The following is a 19386-nucleotide window of genomic DNA, read 5'->3' as shown; positions in this document are numbered from 1 at the left end:
AGTATTCATGGTATTCATATATCAGCCTGAGGACCTGAACCTCTTCACCCTGGAACAGAGGAGACTGCGTGGGGACTTGATCCAAGTCTTCAAAATCATGAAAGGCATCGACCACATCAAACCAGAGGAGCTTTTCCAGATCAGCAGGGACACACGCACCCGGGGCACACATGGAAATTGGGCTTCAAGGCATTTGAGACAGAAAACAGGAGACACTTCTTCACACACAGAGGCGTCACAATCTGAACAAACTCCCCAGCGATGTGGCTGAAGAGACAATGTGGGAACATTCAAAAACAGACCGGATAGGATCCTTGATCACTTAGTTATTAATGGACACCAAACGAGCACGATGGGGCGAACACTGGACACTGTCTTATGCTCTTATGTTCTTATATTGTGAGTATTATTATTGCTGTGTTTCATCATATCTAAATGCCTATGGGATGTTTTGGAGACATGTCTTTTATAACTGCGGTCAGAATATAAACTGTCCAGTATTCCCTAAGCGTGGGACAGGGAGTCCTCTGGGGGCCTAAGCGCTGAGGAGGAGATGGGGACAATGCCTCCTGGTCAGCAAAATCTGCTGCTGCAGATCTGTGGTCTGTGGGGTCCAGCCTGGCTGCGGTGGGCTCTCTGCGGCCCCTCGGCTGGACGTGGGGGGCCGGGCCGCTCACTCCCTCTGTGCTGCACCTGGCCCTTTAAAAGGATCAGCCTGAGTGCCCCTGAAGGACTTAGGCAGAGAAGTCATGTGGGGATCAGGCAAGTCTAGCTAATCCCCCTAACAGAGAGAGAGAGAGAGAGAGAGAGAGAGAGAGAGAGAGAGAGAGAGAGAGGGGCAGGGGAGAGACAGGCACAGTGTCCACAGGGATACAGCTGGAGCAGCAGACGGTCAGCCAGACAGCCAGTCAGCCAGCGGAGACAGACGGACAGACAGACAGAGCGACTCGCGGCTGCCCACACACCCGGTCCAGCTCTCTCACGCTTCCGATCTGCCGCACTCCTGACAGCATGGCCCTGGTGCAGCCTGTGGTGGCCGGCCCGACGCCCGACCTGGAGCTGCCCAACGGAGACCTGATCCCCCGCGCCGGAGACCCCAGCCCAGAGCAGGGCGGCCCGGGAGCAGGGAAAGGCGCAGAGGGCGAGCAGGAGGAGAGTCCCAGCCCGGGGCAGGAGGACGAAGTGGCGGACACCCCCGCCGAGGGCATCGGAACAGCCAACGGGGAAGAGGGAGCGGAGGGAGAGGGAGAGAGAGGAGGGGAGGCGGCAGAGGAGGAGAAAGAGCAGTCAGGACAGACAGAGGGAGAGGAGGAAGCAGAGGAGGAGGAAGAGGAGGAGAAAGAGCAGTCAGGACAGACAGAGGGAGAGGAGGAAGCAGAGGAGGAGGAAGAGGAGGAGAAAGAGCAGTCAGGACAGACAGAGGGAGAGGAGGAAGCAGAGGAGGAGGAAGAGGAGGAGAAAGAGCAGTCAGGACAGACAGAGGGAGAGGAGGAAGCAGAGGAGGAGGAAGAGGAGGAGAAAGAGCAGTCAGGACAGACAGAGGGAGAGGAGGAAGCAGAGGAGGAGGAAGAGGAGGAGAAAGAGCAGTCAGGACAGACAGAGGGAGAGGAGGAAGCAGAGGAGGAGGAAGAGGAGGAGAAAGAGCAGTCAGGACAGACAGAGGGAGGGGAGGAAGCAGAGGAGGAGGAAGAGGAGGAGAAAGAGCAGTCGGCAGAGGGAGAGGAGGAAGGAGAGGGAAAGGTGGAAGAAGGTGCTGTATCCGCAGTGGGGCAGGAGGCTAATGGGGAGCAGGCTGCCTCTCCGGAGCCCTGCCAGGGGGGTGGGGGTGGAGAGGAGGTGAAGTCTGAGGAGGAAAAGCAGCAGCCGGAGTGGAGAGAGGAGGAGGGAGAGGCAGCGGGAGAGAGAGAGACCAAGGGAGAGACTGGGGCAGAGGCAGAGGGAGTGGGAGTGGGAGAGACCGAAGCAGAGGGAGAGAGAGAGACAGAGGGAGAGACTGAGGCAGAGGGAGAGAGAGAGAACGAGGGAGAGTCAAAGGGAGACACCAAGTCAGAGGAAGAGGCACTGGTAGAGACCGAGGCAGAGGGAGAGGGGAAGACTGAGGATGATGGAGAAGGAGAAAATGAGGCAGAGGGAGAGAAAGAGATAGAGGGAGTGAGAAAGGGGAGTGGAGTGGAAAAGGCTGAAGGAGAGGTAGAGGAAGAAGCTGAGGGACAGGGAGAGGTAGAGGCTGAGGAAGAGATAGAAGTAGCAGAAGAAGGACAGGGCAAGGGAGAGGCAGGGGAGGAGGCGGCAGGAGGCAGTGAGGAGGTGAGCAGTGAGAGTGAGGTGGGGGGGGACACTGAGCCAGAGGGGGTGCCCGGCCTGACGATGGTGAAGGAGAACGGCCTGCCGAGGCAGGGGGGGTTGGATGCAGCGTCGCCAGAGGCAGAGGAGGCTGGAGAGGAGGCGCCGGGCGGGTGGGCAGCGGAGGGGACGCACAGCGAGGACAGCGGCTCTGAGACGCAGGAGTACGACATCGCCCTCTACGTCAAGGTAAGGACTCTGTGGTCTCCTGGGGCCGGGCTGGGCTGGGCTTAACACAGTGGGGAGTGTTCAGAGGTGGGGTGTCACAGTGCCAGCCTGCAGTATGTCAGTGTGTCTGTGCTGGGTTGCAGTGTGTTCAGTCTCTCAGTGTGTCAGTACTGGGCTGCTGTTCAGTATGTGAGTGTGTCGGGATGTACAGTGTATTCAGTGTGTCAGCATGTCAACATGTTCAGTTTATCAGCGTGTTCAGTGCATCAGGTGTGTCAGTGTGTTCAGAAAACTGCTCAGAGCTGGTCTGGTGGGACTACCACGTCAGGCCTTGTCAAACCTCAAGCTATCATCTCCCAGGGAGAGAGAGAGAGAGAGGGGTTCTGATGGTGTAACAGATGTGTCCTGATCATGTGAATGCTGTGCTGTGAGACGTTATTGCTGTTGTGACGTTTGTGCCCTCCGGTGTCTGACTGCACACCCCCCAGCACACACAGCTTTTAAAACTCGCGCCACTCGCTGGCCAATCACAGCCTGGCGAGGAAGAGAAGAGCCCCTGTCCCCCTGGCGGCTCGTAGTCGTGTTGACAGCCCTCTGTAATCTGAAGACTGACGGCTACAGGTGGACGAACCCAGATCAACACTATGATGGAGCACTGGTCCAGTATGCAGGGTGATGCCTGGTATGATCGCAGGCGTGGGGCTCAGCCTGGGACGAGGGGTCTGCGTGTTGCTCTGCCTGTGTTGTGGGTGCTGGCGGACACGGGGTCCCGGGACTGTGGGGGGCCCTGGTGGAGCTCCGTGTGAGTCTCCGTGTCAGTTGGGGGGGGGCTGTGAGAGCTGCTCCAGATAATCCTGGTTATTCAAGTGACCTTCAGCGGCCGGGTCGAGCAGGTGATTACGGCTCAGTGCGGTCAGTTATGACCCGATTGGATCGGCGTTCCTCGAGCGCGGCCCACCGCTCGCACCGCCCGGCAGCTGTCACACGCCAGCCTGTGTCCGTGCCCTCACGTGGGCGCCGCGCTCAGACCCCCGGTGTTCGGGCTGGTTGGCTTGTGGCTCTGCCGGGTGGGGGGCTAGGGGGGGTTCTGTAGGGTTGCGATCCCACACTCACGGTCACTGTGCTGTCTCCCACTGCCCTGCCGGCCTGCCCCTCTGCCCCAGGCCCGGGCAGGTGCCACCACTCACCCAGGTCTCACCCAGGCGTCGGGCGGAGAGGGGGGCGATGGGAAGGTGTCCCGGCGGGGGAGGGGTGGGGGGTGCAGTGCCGGTTTAATAACACGGATCAGCACCAGCCTGCGGGTCTAAGCCTGGGGAGGAATGTCTTAATTCCCTCTTCTGCTGACCAGAGGAATTTCAGCAAACAAAGGGGCTGTGTGTGAGTGTGTTCCTCATTGTGTGTGTGTGTGTGTGTGTGTGAGTGTCAGTGTGTGTGTGAGTGTGTCTGTCATTCTCTCCTTTTCCCTCCCCCCTCTCTGCTCTCTCCCTCTCTCTCTCTCTGTCACGTTCAAGGACGTGTCAAGTTCACATAGGTGTTGCCAGCACAGGTACAATTAGAGAGATCGGGTACCGGGGCAATCCTTCGCACTTTAAGAACAATACACTCCCTCTCTCTCACACTCTTTCTCACTCTCCATTCCATCTCTCCCATTTCTGTCTCTCCCTCCCTCTCTTTTCCTCTCTCTGCCTCTCATTTTCTCTCTCTCTCTCTCTCTCTCTCTCTCCCCCAGGGCACAGTGCTGTGCTGGTAGCTTGTGGTCAGTTAATCTCCAGGCTGCTCGGCATTCCTCCATTCAAATCTTTAATCTGATTAACACCAGGCAACTCTGATCAAGGTGGGGGGGGGTCAGGCGGATTAGCTCCGCGCAACGGGACGCATCTCCCCGGCCGGCCGTTCCACAGCACAGGTGAATAACACGGAAAACAACATGCCACGATCCGCTGTCCGGGCCGGGCGGACAGGCAGAGAAGAGCTGTGTGGCAGGAGAGGGAACTGATGGGTTTATTATTCTCTTCTGTATCTGTGAATGTGTCTGCAGATAGCACTGACCACCTGACACACAATCACTGACACACACACACACACACACACACACAAGGCTGTTAACTCTGTCGGGCAGTACAGTAAAAGGACTCTGCTGCTGAGTTAGAGAGAGAGAGGAGAGGCAGAAAGAAAGAGGGAGAGGGACACATGTGTGGAGGTGGTGGGATGTCCCGTGCTGTGCTCAGGGACCCTGGATAGTGAAATCAGCTCTATAATCATTGTCGTTGTCCCCTGTGGCCGTGTGTTTGGTGTGTTTTGTGTTGTAATAACAGCTCCCAGAGGAACAGTACAGACAGGTGTCCACTAGAGGGCAGTGTTTCCCCACCACCACAGTTGGGGGTGCTGGCTGATACATGATTTAGTAAAGAGGAATGAAACAGCTGTGGGGGGGCGGCCTGAGTGAGCAGTCAGCACAGCAAAGCGGACTGGACTGGACTGGGGATGACGGGGGTTGACAGGGGTAGACTGGGCTGGGCTGTGGTGTCTGAGTGTGTCTGTAAACTCTTGCCAATAAAGCTCAATTTGAAGTTGAATTTGAAAGAGAGAGAGACAGGGAGAGGGGGGGGTGCAGTGTGGCGGTGCTCGTTCGAAGCGTCAGTTCTCTGTCACACTGGAATTCCTCCCACTCCTGCCCTTCACAGCGGCTCCATTGTGCCTGCGGCGGAGAGTGGGCACCCAGACTCGGGATGCCATTGGACCGGTCCAGAACACACAGCTAGGCCCCGTCCGGAACCCCCCTGGCCCCTCACTCACACTCGCACTCGCACTCCTCTCCACACCGCTGTGTTAGGTCCTGAAGACAGAACAGAACAGGTCAGAGCAGGGCGGGGGGGCGGCTCCCCAGGGCTGAGTGTGTGAAGCGCTGTGTCCTGCGGAGGGGGGGCAACTCTTTCGTGTGTGTGGGGGGGGGTCAGGAGGGCAGCACAGACAGAGCAGTTTTGATTGTATTCGTTGCTGGACGTCCCCTGTACCACACTGTACTGCACTGTACCGCATTGTACCGCACTGCCAGTCTGATGGCCTGGTCTGACTTAGCTGCGAAACAGTTTGGATTCCCAGACATCGAGCTCTTTGTTAAGGTGAGATGCAGTGAGTCTGTCTTTCTGTCTGTCTCTCTCTCTCTCTGGGTTGTGGGGAAGGGGACTGGGGGGCCGGCGGTGACAGGAGTCGAGGGGCTTTGGCACTCTGGTTGTGATGGTGGAGGAAGGGATTGAAGGGATGGCGGTGGCTTGTGTGAAACAGATACACACTCTCATGTATGACTGGGTTCTTTGTTTTCATCTGTAGAAGGAGTCTTGTTAAAAGTCTCCCTCTCTCCGTGCAGGCGGGCAGTGATGGGGAGAGCATTGGCAACTGCCCCTTCTCGCAGCGCCTCTTCATGATCCTGTGGCTGAAGGGAGTGATCTTCAACGTGACCACCGTGGACCTGAAGAGGTGGGAGCAGGCTGGGACTCTGTGGATTTGGCTGGGGGCTCTTAGTAAAGGGATCCCCATGGGGGGCAGAGTGCGGGGCAGGGGCAGGACCGGGGCACACAGGGGCACACGGGGCAGTGACACAATGTCTCCCTGCCCCTCTCTCACAGGAAGCCGGCCGACCTGCAGGACCTGGCCCCGGGGACCAACCCCCCCTTCGTCACCTTCAATGGTGAGGTGAAGACAGACGTCAACAAGATCGAGGAGTTCCTGGAGGAGAAGCTGCTGCCCCCTCGGTACTGCCTACCCTCCCTCTCTCTCTGTCCCTCCCTCTGTCTGTGTTTGCTGTGTTCTGAGTGTCTCTCTGTGTCTCAGGTACCCCAGACTGGCCGCCAAGCACCCGGAGTCCAACTCTGCTGGGAACGACGTGTTTGCCAAGTTCTCCGCCTACATCAAGAACACGCGCAAGGACGCCAACGACAGTGAGTCTGCCTGTGTGTGTGTGTGTCAGTGTGTCTCTGCGTGTGTGTGCGTGTGTCGGAGTGTAAGTGTGGGTGTGTCAGTGTCTGTGCTCAGTGAGTCAGTGTGTGGGGGTGTCAGTGTGTACATGTGTCAGTCAGTCAGTGTGTGCATGTGTCAGTGTGTAGAAGTGTCAGTGAGCCAGTGTGTGGGTGTGTCTGTGCAGCGCTGGAGAAGGCTCTGCTGAAGGCCCTGCGCCGGCTGGACGAGTACCTGTCCACCCCGCTGCCCGAGGAGATCGACGCTGACAGCGCCGACGAGCCGTCTGCCTCCTGCCGCAGCTTCCTGGACGGAGAGGAGCTCACGCTAGCCGACTGCAACCTGCTGCCCAAGCTGCACATCATCAAGGTACTGCACTGCGCTGTACAATACTGCACTGCGCTGTAAAATACTGCACAGCACTGTACACTCTAATAAACTGAACTGTAATATTCTGCACTGGGCTGTACAATACTGCACTGCATTGTAATATACTGCACTACATTGTAATATACTGCACTGCACTGTACAATACTGCACTGCATTGTAATATACTGCACTGCATTGTAATATACTGCACTGCACTGTACAATACTGCACTGCATTGTAATATACTGCACTGTACAATACTGCACTGCACTGTACGCTCTAATAAACTGCACTGTAATATTCTGCACTGGGCTGTACAATACTGCACTGCATTGTAATATACTGCACTGCACTGTACAATACTGCACTGCATTGTAATATACTGCACTGTACAATACTGCACTGCACTGTACGCTCTAATAAACTGCACTGTAATATTCTGCACTGGGCTGTACAATACTGCACTGCATTGTAATATACTGCACTGCACTGTACAATACTGTACTGCACTGTACACTCTAATAAACTGCACTGTAATATTCTGCACTGCACTGTACACTCTAATAAACTGCACTGTAATATACTGCACTGGGCTGCACAATACTGCACTGCATTGTAATATACTGCACTGCACTGTACAATACTGCACTGCATTGTAATATACTGCACTGCATTGTAATATACTGTACACTCTAATAAACTGCACTGTAATATTCTGCACTGGGCTGTACAATACTGCACTGCATTGTAATATACTGCACTACATTGTAATATACTGCACTGCACTGTACAATACTGCACTGCATTGTAATATACTGCACTGCACTGTATAATACTGCACTGCATTGTAATATACTGCACTGTACAATACTGCACAGCACTGTACACTCTAATAAACTGCACTGTAATATTCTGCACTGGGCTGTACAATACTGCACTGCATTGTAATATACTGCACTACATTGTAATATACTGCACTGCACTGTACAATACTGCACTGCATTGTAATATACTGCACTACATTGTAATATACTGCACTGCACTGTACAATACAGCACTGCATTGTAATATACTGCACTGTACAATACTGCACAGCACTGTACACTCTAATAAACTGCACTGTAATATTCTGCACTGGGCTGTACAATACTGCACTGCCTGTAATATACTGCACTGAACTGTAATATACTGCACTGTACAAAACTGCACTGCGCTGTAAAATACTGCAGTGTCCTCCACTTTCCTGCACTGCACTGTCCTGACGGTGCCAGGCTGCTGTGCTCAGTGCTCTGTGCTGCCGTTGCAGGTGGTGGCGTGGAAATACCGTGGGTTCAAGATCCCGGTGGAGATGGAGGGCGTGTGGCGCTACCTGCACAGCGCATACCGCCGGGAGGAGTTCACCAACACCTGCCCCGCCGAGCGCGAGATCGAGGTGGCCTACCTGGACGTGGCCAAGAGGATCAAATAGGAGGCCGGGGGAGGTGTGTGTGTGTCGGTGTGTTTATATGTGTGTGAGTTTGTGTGAGAGAGACCGTTTGTGTTTGTGTGTGTGCGTGTGAGTGCCAGTGTGTGAGTGCCGTCTCAGGCAGGATGTTGGTGCCAGTTGAGCTGGCTGTGCCTCCTGGTACCGACTGATCCGGCCCGGCTGCCCCCCACAGCCACAGAGAGACACACCCGTCAGCCTATCTGTGCTCCGGCACAACTCTTATCCTGTACAAACAGCTGATACTGTAACAGTCACGTCCGGAGTCCTAACAGCGATACTTGCACAGGGTTTGTGTTCGTCTTGTTGTCCTCCAGTCTCGGTTAATCACTCTGAGTTTCTCTGACACCGGGTCTCGGGCCGGGGGGGGCAGGCGCTGGTGACTCTGTGAGCTCAGAGCTGCCCCTCTCCCTCCATTAACACTGATCTCCACCGGGTAGTGCTAATCTAGATTGATTCCTCTTCACGGTATCCGTACACCTGTACCCGTCGTTATTAACAGCTGCCAGTCAAAGTGGCCGCGTTGTTGGTACATGCCTTATGAATCTCAATAATTAAACATGTATTCAAATAAATATATATTTCAAATGAACGATGGTGTGGCTGGTTTGTTACCCATGAGAGAGAGAGAGAGAGAGAGAGAGAGAGAGAGAGAGAGAGAGGTGGGGAGCTGCAGAGAGGATGGAACAGGAAGAGCGACAGATAAAGAGAGAGAGAGGGAAGAGATGGGGTGGGAGATGCAGACAGGCTGAGAGGACAGTTTATGGAGAAGGAGTCTTCTGTTATTCCTGCTATCCTTACTATTCTGATATTTTTAATTACATTTATTGATTGTACTGATTTTATCATTCCTTATTATGTAGTTTATTCATTTATTTCTTTGACTTTATGTTTTCATTTCCTGTTGTTTGTTATTGAATGTGCTGTTCTGAGTAAAACTGCTTTGGCAATAAAACCACTTTAAATTGAATTAGGAGAGGGGTGACCGGGACAGAGAGAGGTAAGGATGTGTGTGTGTTTTAAATCATATGTATTTTATCCAGGGCAACTTACAATATATCACAATGACCCATTTATACAGGTGTGTTTGTACTCGAGCATTGTGGGTAAAGTACCTTGCTACAGTGTCCCCCAACTGGGATCCAGAGTCCAGTGTGTGTGTGTGTCTGTCTCTGTGTGTGTCTGTGTGTCTGTCTCTGTGTGTGTCTGTGTGTCTGTGTGTGTGTGTCTGTGTGTCTGTGTGCGTGTGTCTGTGTGTCTGTGTGTCTGTGTGCGTGTGCGTGTGTGGTCTGACAGACTGTGCACGCGAAACACCGCTGATCGTTCAAAAATAAAAACAGTTTATTTCTCTCTGATTGTTTCTCATGTGGAGGCATTTATTGGTTGAAGAGGCGACTGGAGTCTAATGCACACGGGCAGTACAGTCCGGGCTCTGGGCTCCGGGTCGGTTCTGTTGCTCAGGCCTCTGGAGAAGGCCGTCGTCGTCGTCTCTCGTCAGTGCAGGTGAAGGGCTCTCTGGAGAGGATCCAGGCGTCGGGCTCAGTTCTGGGAGCAGTATTTCCAAAAGCAGACTGCAGGGAAAGAGCAGAGGGGAGAGAGGAGAGGGGAGAGGGGTCAGAAACAGTGTGGTGGGGGTCTGGGACTGCATGACACTGGGCACACTAACACACTAACCCCTCACACACACACAGTCACACAGCAATACAGGCACTGATGGTGCACTGAGAGATGACAGACAGCTCACCTCTCTTATTGGGTTTCCTGGGCGGCTGGGGGAGGGACTTCCTGAAGCCCCTCCCCCCCAGGCTGTGGGGGTCGTCGCCGGGCCGCGGCGCAGTCCCAGGCTCCTCCGCTGGGGGGGCTGTGGTGACTCGGAGCGTCTCCCCGGACACTTCCTGTCGGGAGTCACAACAGCGGACCGTGAGGCCGAGGGCCCAGCAGCTCTGTGTGCGGTCTGAGCGTTTATGTGCTGTACGGCACTCCGGCGTGAGACAGGGGTGAGTGCCAGCTCCCCCATCACAGAGCAGGTGTGCTTCTCAGGCCAGGCGCTCAGTGCATGAATACACACATCACATGACAGCTAGTGTACAGGACTGGCATGAACAGAAGCAGTGAGTGTGTGGCGTCAGTTACAGGAGCCCACATGGGGAATCCCTCTCGGTCGCATTTAAACGCTCCTAACAGGATCAGTCAGGGCCAGGGAGCTCTGTGTGTCAGACCCCAGTCGAGTGGGGGGTTAACGGGAGGGGCGTGTGTGGGGGGGGGGTGATGGCACAGGAGTGGTGTGGTGCAGTGTGGACCCTCGGCCAGCAGGGGGAGACTCACCATTCTGCTCTTCTTCCCTGCGCCTCGGAGATTAGCTGCACAAAACAGACAGAGCCGTCAGCACCGAGAAACACAGCAGCCCATCTGCCCTTTCCTCTCTCTCTTTCCCTCGCCATCTCTCTCTGCCTGTCTCCCTCTGCTCCTGTCTCTCTCTCTCTCTTTATCTCCATCTCTCTCTCCGTCTCCCTCTGCTCCTGTCTCTCTCTTTATCTGTGTCTCTCTCTCTACATCTCTCTCAGTCTCTGTCTCTCTCTATCACTCTCTCCTTCTCAAATTCAGAGAGATGGCCAAATCTTCTCCCCTCATCCCCCTGGCCCCTCACCTCGGGCTACGGTGAGTCTGGCTCCCAGGGTGTGGTTGGCTGTTTTGTGGACTTCCTCCAGCGCCGACAGCAGCCGCAGGATCCTGCCCCTCTCTGAGTCCGGCTCCCAGGACCCAGACAGCCTCCTCTCTGCTGGGACACAGACACACACACAGACACACACGCACGCACACACACAGACACACACGCACGCACACACACACACAGACACACATGCACACACAGACACACAGACACAGACACACGCACACGCGCACACGCGCACACACACACACACACAGACACACAGACACAGACAGACACACACAGACGCACTGTTAAGCCTCCAGTCCAGGGGTGTGAGATGCTATGGTGCTACATCTGGTGACGGTGTGACGCACTGCCCTAAGGGGTGTAAAGAGCGTGCCTCTGTGAGCGGACAGGCGTGTGTATCACAGCCACTGCGTCCAAGACACTGTGTCACTGTCTCTGCTCTGTGAACAGCACCTCGGCACCATTGACATCTGTGTCACTTTGATCTCATATACAATAACTGTGTGTGCAACAAGGACACACTCCACAAAACCACACGCCAGGCCTGAATGGCACAGACAGAGCAACCCGTTAAGTTTCACAGCCCAGTCCCCCGGCTCCTCCCCCCAGCGCTGTTTACCCTGAGCATAGTGATCCGGGCCGGTTGCCAGGGCAGTGGCGAGAGCGAGCGAGAGCGGGGTGCTGTGGAGAGAGGCTGCGCTGCCGCTCCGGCCCCAGTGCCACGCACAGACACCCTGGGGTGACCGGAAACCAGCAGCCCCGTGGGGCCAAGAGAGGCAGTGATGGGGCGGCAGCCTGGAGTCTAGAACTGTCGTTTCTGTTTGAAAGGCTGGGACTGCAGGCAGAGCGCGTGGGTGGGCGTCTGCTCCCCTCTCTCTACATCCTCACTGCATCACTCAGCCTGTGTATTCAGTGGCGTCCCTCTCTCTCGACATGACCTGACCCGTGCCCTCTGTAGTTTCAGAGAGTCTGCGTGTGTCTGTACTGTCCCGGTCTCTGTCTGTCTCTCTATTACCTCTCCTGGTTACGGCTGCTACACAGTGTGCCACTCCATCACACACCCCTGACAAGACATAGGGCTGCAGACCTGCTCACACCCCAGCCACACACAGAGCGCAGGGCACAGAGCCTCTCCCCGTGGGGTAGTCCACCGTGCCATTCATCCAGAGGGTCACAGCAGAGCACATGCACAATCCACTAACACTGGCAATACCATTTAATTAAACATATAATACATCGTCGTGAGCCTGTGCTGCTCAGCGGTAATGAAACACCGGGTGCAGTATTCTGTGACTCAGATCAGGGTTGCCAGCCTCTGTGTCTGTCCGCCTCCCCATCATGAACAGCCCAGGACTGCTGCCCTGTGCCCTGGGTGCCAGCCTGCCGGGTCTGGGCAGTGACGTGTCAGAGGAGCACGGAAGCCTCTTACCTGCTGCGTGTGCGAGGAGCGATTCAGGGTGCAGACGGGCGCCGCCCACGGTTGACACCATCACCAGGACCACAGCGCTGAGGAGCACCGTGCACTGCATGTCTGTCTGTCCGTCTGTCTGGTCTCTGTTGCGCAGGGCTGGCCAGGGGTATCCCAGGGGGGTGGCGGGAGCAGGGTTTGCCTGGCGTGTGTCTGTGCTGCTGTGTGCCTGCGGGGCGGGCACAGGGTCGTCTCTGCTGCGCCTCTGTTTCCAAGGCTTGTCAGTGGTCTCTGTGTCGTCCTCCCGTGCCGTAACTCTGTCTCTCCTCCTCAGCCCCTGGCTATTTAAACACTGCGGCCCCCGGGCACCGTGGCCCAGGAGCCACACAGGCGGGCCAATGGGAGCGCGGCCTGCAGCCCGTCGCCGTGGCATTTGGAGAGGTGTTTGCGCGGCGCTATTGTGAGCGGTGCTGCCGGCGCCTGCGTCAGCGGCCTTTCTCTGGCTGCCCCTGAGCAAACACATTAACACAGCGCTATCACTGCTTACTCAGGAGGGGCGTCTCGGACCCACAGGGGCTGGGGGGGCACAGTGGTGGGGGGGAGGGTCAGGGTTCATGCTGGACACTTCACCCCCCCTTCCCTGAAGCGGTGCTAACAAAGAGACACGCCAGTCCCAGGACACCGTGATGCGCTGGCCAGCTCTACTTAACAACCCCTTACACACAGACTCACACACACACACACACGCACATGCAAGCACATGCAAGCACACACGCATGAACACACACACACACACGCACATGCAAGCACACATGCACGAACACACACACACACAGACACGCACACACACACACACACACACACACATGCAAGCACATGCAAGCACACACGCATGAACACACACACACACACGCACATGCAAGCACACATGCACGAACACACACACAGACACGCACACACACACACACACACACACATGCAAGCACATGCAAGCACACACGCATGAACACACACACACGCACGAACATACACACACACACACGCACACACACACAAACACACGCACACACTGCCTCCTGCCTTACTGTCTGTGTGCCCCAGTGTGACCTGCCTGTGGGGAGCAGCAGGCCCTGGCAAGGCGCTATATCACTGCTGCGAAGGCCGCTGGGCCCAGGAGCGCGTGCAGTGGGATGTGGGACAGGATGCTCCTTGTGCAGGCCTCAGCAAGATGCCCTCGCCCTCTCCTTCTCCATCCCTCCCTCTCCCTCTCCCTCCCTGCCCACCCTGCGCTCATCAGGCCGTAATGAATGTGTCCCCTGTTCCCCCCTAATCTGTTCTTGGCTGCGGGAGAGGCGGCGGTGACCTTTGCGCGGTGGGCGCCGGGGACTGGCCCGCCTCTCGGAGGTGCAGGACTGAGCAAACAGCCCAGCCATTGAGAGCGGAGCAGGAATGCGGCGCAGGGACCGGCTGAATGGGCCGCTGTTGCTCAGTTGCCCGGAGTGGGGAAGCCAACCTGAGAGCATCTCCCTCAATATTAATTAAACCCCCCCGACTCACACACACTCACACACTCGGTGAATGGGAGTTAATTACAGCGGGGTGAGTCAGAGCAGGAGCGGAGGCGCTGTGAAGCAGGGCAGAGAGGCAGGCAGGGCGTCAGCCAGTCAGCCAGTCAGGGTGTAAGTCAGGGTGTCAGTCAGTGTGTCAGTCAGTCAGTCAGGCAGTCAGTCAGGTAGTCAGTGTGTCAGTCAGTCAGTCAGTCAGTCAGGCAGTCAGTCAGTCAGCCAGGGTGTCAGTCAGTGTGTCAGTCAGTCAGTCAGTCAGTCAGTGTGTCAGTCAGTCAGTCAGGTAGTCAGTGTGTCAGTCAGTCAGTCAGTGTGTCAGTCAGTCAGTCAGTCAGGCAGTCAGTCAGTCAGCCAGGGTGTCAGTCAGTCAGTCAGTCAGTCAGTCAGGCAGTCAGTGTGTCAGTCAGTCAGTCAGGCAGGCAGTCAGTCAGGTAGTCAGTGTGTCAGTGTGTCAGTCAGTCAGTCAGTCAGGCAGTCAGTCAGTCAGCCAGGGTGTCAGTCAGTGTGTCAGTCAGTCAGTCAGTGTGTCAGTCAGTCAGTCAGGTAGTCAGTGTGTCAGTCAGTCAGTCAGTCAGTCAGTCAGTCAGTCAGTCAGTCAGTCAGGCAGTCAGTGTGTCAGTCAGTCAGTCAGTCAGGCAGTCAGTCAGGTAGTCAGTGTGTCAGTCAGTCAGTCAGTCAGGCAGTCAGTCAGGCAGTCAGTGTGTCAGTCAGTCAGTCAGTCAGTCAATCAGCCAGGGTGTCAGTCAGTGTGTCAGTCAGTCAGACTGTCAGTCAGTCAGGCAGTCAGTGTGTCAGTTGGTCAGTCAGTGTGTCAGTCAGTTAGAGCCCAGCTCAGTTATTTCTAATGAAAAAGTATAAAACGGGGCTGGACTACGGCTGGATCTTCTCTCTTTCTTTCTCTCAATCCCTCTCTCCCCCCCACCTCTCTCTCCAATTCAAATTCAAATTCAGATTCACAAAGGCCTTAATTGACACAACAAAATGAACTGCTGTGCCAAAGCACATTACAGTAAATGACAGGGACACAATCACAGAGACAGACCCCCCCCACACGCACGCGGATGCTGCTGTCGCTCCGATTCCCACCCACTTCCCTGCTGATATTTACAGCCCCCCCAGGGACAGTGTCGGAGCCCCTGAGCCACGTCTGTATGGGTCTACACTGCGCCGTCCATACAGGCTCCATACAGAGGGCAGTATCTATGCACTGTGTCTGCATGTGGCGAGAAAGGAAACCCGCAGTAGAAGCTCATGGCATTCATGTGAACTTCGAGTTGAAAATGCCGTGAACATGAAAAGTAACTGTCAGTAACAGCGCTGTATCTCACAGGCACTTTCACACGGGCATTTCAGATCACGATCCAATGCCTCGGTACGTTTGATCCGGATCAGCGGTGTCGCGTCTACACTGCCATTTGATCAGGAGCGACTATCGGCCTCGCATGCACACCAGCACGTGAGCCCAGCTGTAGTGATGTGCACATATGAAATGAGTGCTTTCGAATGCGGCTATATCGTTTCATCTCATTACTAATTATTTGAAGTAAAACCAATGCGCTTGCATACTGTTTCGCAACCAACGTGTTATACAAATACAATTATTGCATCTATTTTTGCCAACATGAAATAACATTAGTGTTAGTTTTAACACTATTTCATGTATCTCTTATCTGCTGCACTGATGTGAAGGGTGTCTGTCTGCGCCGCAGTGCATGCCGGGACGTGTCAGTGTCTATTTTGTGGCTCCAGTCAAAGCTCAGTTTAGGGGCCACAGACCTCTGTAGCGTCACCACACACTCGTGTATCTGCCACAGTGTCATTTTAGATGGGCTACAGTATCATCAGTGCACTCGCACTGAAGCTTCCTCTTGTCAGTTAAAACAGGAGAGTGAAAGATGTTCTTGCCACGTGGAAGCTGCGGTCTCTCACTGCTTGGAGCGGTCAGTGGTACGGTGGCTCACAGGTGTCATGAGGGCTGAATGAAATGTCCGTTTGCAAACAGATAGATGCGCAGGCGGAGAACACGGGCGGGAGACTGAACTCATTACAACAAAGTAAGTTTAAACAAACACCATGTATATAATTAGAAACAAGCACAAAAAACATAAAGAGGCTTCGAGAAATGCGCATCATGGGAACGCATGGAAGACTGTTTCAGCCACCATACATGACCTGTAAAAAACAAAAAGGTAACAAGCGCGCCTGTAGCTCCGTGGGCTGAGCGGAAACACAGCGTCATCATGTGTGTGTAGACTCTCAGCAGCAGCTGGGACTGTCTCTGTCCACCTGGGATCTGTAGAATCGGCGCAGATCAGAGACGGTTAGCGGCACGTCGTCCCTAGCCACGATGCTGCTGGTCCGCTGGGATGGACATGTCGGGACCTCTGACCTGTTTTTTAAAATGGCCATTTGAAACTCTGGCTGTTCTCTGGGAAATTAGGTCCATCTGTCCGCATCTTAAACACCATGTCTCAGTTCTCGCAGCTTTATTATTTTGTCTCAGTGTCCTCAGTCTGGACGAGTGGCCTGCAGTACCCATGAGCAGACAGCCGGTGTCCCTGTTGGACTGCTGAGCCCTCCTCCGCCCCAGTGTGTCAGACAGGCAGAGCAGCCCGGCCAGGGAGTGAGTGCAGTACCAGTCCAGTCCAGTCCAGTTCTAGAACAGCCACGGTACAGACGTTTGCACTAATTATCAGTCTTACTACACAGCTGTTATCTACTAATGCAGGGGTTCCCAACGCTGGTCCTGGAGTTCCCCCTGCCCTGCTGGTTCTTGTTCAACCGAGCTCTCAATTAAGAACATAAAAACATAAGAAAGTGTCCAGACGAGAGGAGTCCATTCGCCCCATAGTGCTCGTTTGCTGTCCATTAATAACTAAGTGATCAAGGATCCTATCCAGTCTGTTTTTGAATGTTCCCATTCACAGCCACATCGCTGGGGAGTTTGTTCAGATTGTGACGCCTCTCTGTGTGAAGAAGTGTCTCCTGTTTTCTGTCTCAAATGCCTTGAAGCCCAATTGATTAATTGAACCCTTAATTGAACTAATAATTTCCTATAATAAATTAATCACTGTCTTTTCATTATTTTAAACAGTAGGGGGTTTAAATTAAGTATACAATTGTATAAATAACTTATTAAAGAACCAACTATTTTATTACCTAATTTAAAGTCATATCTAAGCAGATTGTTACTTTAGTTAAGGTTCACTCGGTTGGAACAAAACCCAGCAGGGTAGGGGCTTCTGCAGGAGCAGGGCTGGGGCCCCTGTACTAATGCATCAGTGTAGCAGTTTATTATGTCTCTTAGTAATAATAATAATAATAATAATAATAATAGTGTAAAAGTACCAGTGATGTCACTGAGAGCCTGGGTGGCATTGTGGTCAGTTGCCAGCAGGGTGCGCTGTTGCTCCTCCCAGGGTCTGCTCTGCTCTGAGACGCATCCACAGCCTGATGTCCACTCAGCCGAAGCTGATGGAAGTGAGTGGAAGGAAGTTTATTGTAGAAAACAGTAGGCGCTTCCTTACACGGATATTCCATCCCGCTTCTGCTACGAGTGTCTGTTTTGAATATGTGCTGGAGATATCTGATGCTGCTTATCTTTTTCATACGGCCCCCTTTAGCCTTTATTTCAAACAAACAAGACATACTTTAAATCTGGGACCATGGCCTGGGGGACTGGGAGACTCTGGGGCCCTGAGGTACAGACTGTGGCTTTGGGGAGTCTGGGGCCCTGAGGGACAGTGGCCTGGGACACTGGGGGACACTGGGACACTGGGGGACAGTGGGCTGGGGGACTGTGGTATCAGCTCTGAAGAGCTCAGCAGGGTCAGTGCAACATTTACACCAGAAACCCTCCTGCTGTGGTGCATGGTGAGAAAAACACAACAAAGTCTTAACAGACATTCGGAGGCACAGCTGGAGGTCAGTCACTCAGTCAATCAATCAATCGATCAATTTTTATTAAGTACAGTTCCCTTCGCAACAAGTTGGCACAGAGAGTCGGGGAAACAGAAGAAAAGGGACGAATGTAGATCTGATCGTCAGAGACATCACTGGCAGAGAAACCCGTGAGGAAAGAGAAGCGGCAGAGACGGCTGTCCTGCAGGAGGTCCGGGTTCTCCCCCCGCTGGGGCTAGTGCTTCTGGCTGTAGAGGGTCCAGCAGTCAGGTCCATCCAGGGGCAAGAACAGGCTGTGGCAGAAAGAGAGGGATGAAAGGGGAAGGAAGAGAGGGAGAGAAGTCGAGATGAGAGAGAGAGCGAGTGAGTGGAGGAGCTGACGATAGAGAGAGAAGTCACCGGGGAGCCCGGGGGAGAGAGGGAGCGAGACAGAGGTGAGAGGAGGAGTGTAGCCGGGGAGGGTGGACAGGGGAGGTGGAGGGGAGAAGGTCAGGGCTCAGCAAAGTGCGATTTGTTTTCAGTGAAACACAATCCCACCCCACTTACCACCAGTCCAGCCCACAGCGGAATCAATTACCACTTGTCAGCCGGGAACTCGACACCCGAAACACAATAAGGGCACGACCTAGCGCTCAGTGTGTGAGAGAGAGAGAGAGAGAGGGAGAGGGAGGGGGGCACACGCGTGTGTCTCAGTGTGTTCTTGAGTGAGTGCTGTATACAGTGGTGTGTGTGAGGGTGAGAGATGGGTTGTGTTTTTCTCAGTGTGTCTGTGATCAGTCACTCGCTGTGTTCAGTCAGTGTGCTCAGTCTCAGGGGCTGCTGGCAGGCAGTCTGTCACTCTACACCCCAGCGGTGTCTGCGGCGCACCAGAGCCCAGTGTGGTTCACCAGGGTGGTAAAACACTAACCACAGCACAGAGAGAGAGAGAGAGAGAGAGCAGGAGGGAGAGGGAGAGAGAGAGAGAGAGAGAGAGAGAGAGAGAGGTGAGTGGTAGAGAGGGGCCAGAAGAGCGGGGCAGAGGGACAATAGCTCTGTGGAGAGATTCTGGGTACAAGAATCTGCGCAGTATAGTTTCCAAGAACATAAGAACATAAGAAAGTTTACAAACGAGAGGAGCCTATTCACCCCATCGTGCTCGTTCGGTGTCCATTAATAACTACAGTGAGGGAAAAAAGTATTTGATCCCCTGCTGATTTTGTACGTTTGCCCACTGACAAAGAAATGATCAGTCTATAATTTTAATGGTAGGTGTATTTTAACAGTGAGAGACAGAATAACAACAAAAAAATCCAGAAAAACGCGTTTCAAAAAAGTTATAAATTGATTTGCATGTTAATGAGGGAAATAAGTATTTGATCCCCTATCAATCAGCAAGATTTCTGGCTCCCAGGTGTCTTTTATACAGGTAACGAGCTGAGATTAGGAGCACTCTCTTAAAGGGAGTGCTCCTAATCTCAGCTCGTTACCTGTATAAAAGACACCTGTCCACAGAAGCAATCAATCAATCAGATTCCAA

The 19386-nt window shown here is 54.1% G+C and overlaps 1 protein-coding gene across 1 annotated transcript; it reads left to right on the top strand.

Annotated features, from left to right (window-relative positions):
• The first annotated feature begins 848 nt into the window (after positions 1–848).
• On the top strand, positions 849–8909 carry LOC136750743 (chloride intracellular channel protein 6). The gene is made up of 6 exons (XM_066705780.1): positions 849–2532; positions 5879–5988; positions 6138–6263; positions 6343–6449; positions 6653–6834; positions 8141–8909. Exons 1-6 carry the CDS (start codon positions 1012–1014, stop codon positions 8300–8302), a joined length of 2208 nt encoding a protein of 735 aa, XP_066561877.1. The 5' UTR covers positions 849–1011; the 3' UTR covers positions 8303–8909.
• Positions 8910–19386: the final 10477 nt, after the last annotated feature.

Source organism: Amia ocellicauda, chromosome 6 (assembly GCF_036373705.1).
Source record: "Amia ocellicauda isolate fAmiCal2 chromosome 6, fAmiCal2.hap1, whole genome shotgun sequence".
NCBI lineage: Eukaryota > Metazoa > Chordata > Actinopteri > Amiiformes > Amiidae > Amia > Amia ocellicauda.
The sequence above is the reverse complement of the archived record's forward strand: the minus strand, read 5'-3'. Positions and strand labels throughout refer to the sequence as shown.

Excerpts from the sequence above, each read along its gene's own strand:
- LOC136750743 (XM_066705780.1), top strand. The coding sequence starts at position 1,012 with ATGGCCCTGGTGCAGCCTGTGGTGGCCGGCCCGACGCCCGACCTGGAG. Across the intron at positions 5,989-6,137 it reads ACCACCGTGGACCTGAAGAG|GAAGCCGGCCGACCTGCAGG; the intron begins GTGGGAGCAGGC and ends CCTCTCTCACAG. Across the intron at positions 6,450-6,652 it reads GCGCAAGGACGCCAACGACA|CGCTGGAGAAGGCTCTGCTG; the intron begins GTGAGTCTGCCT and ends GTGTCTGTGCAG.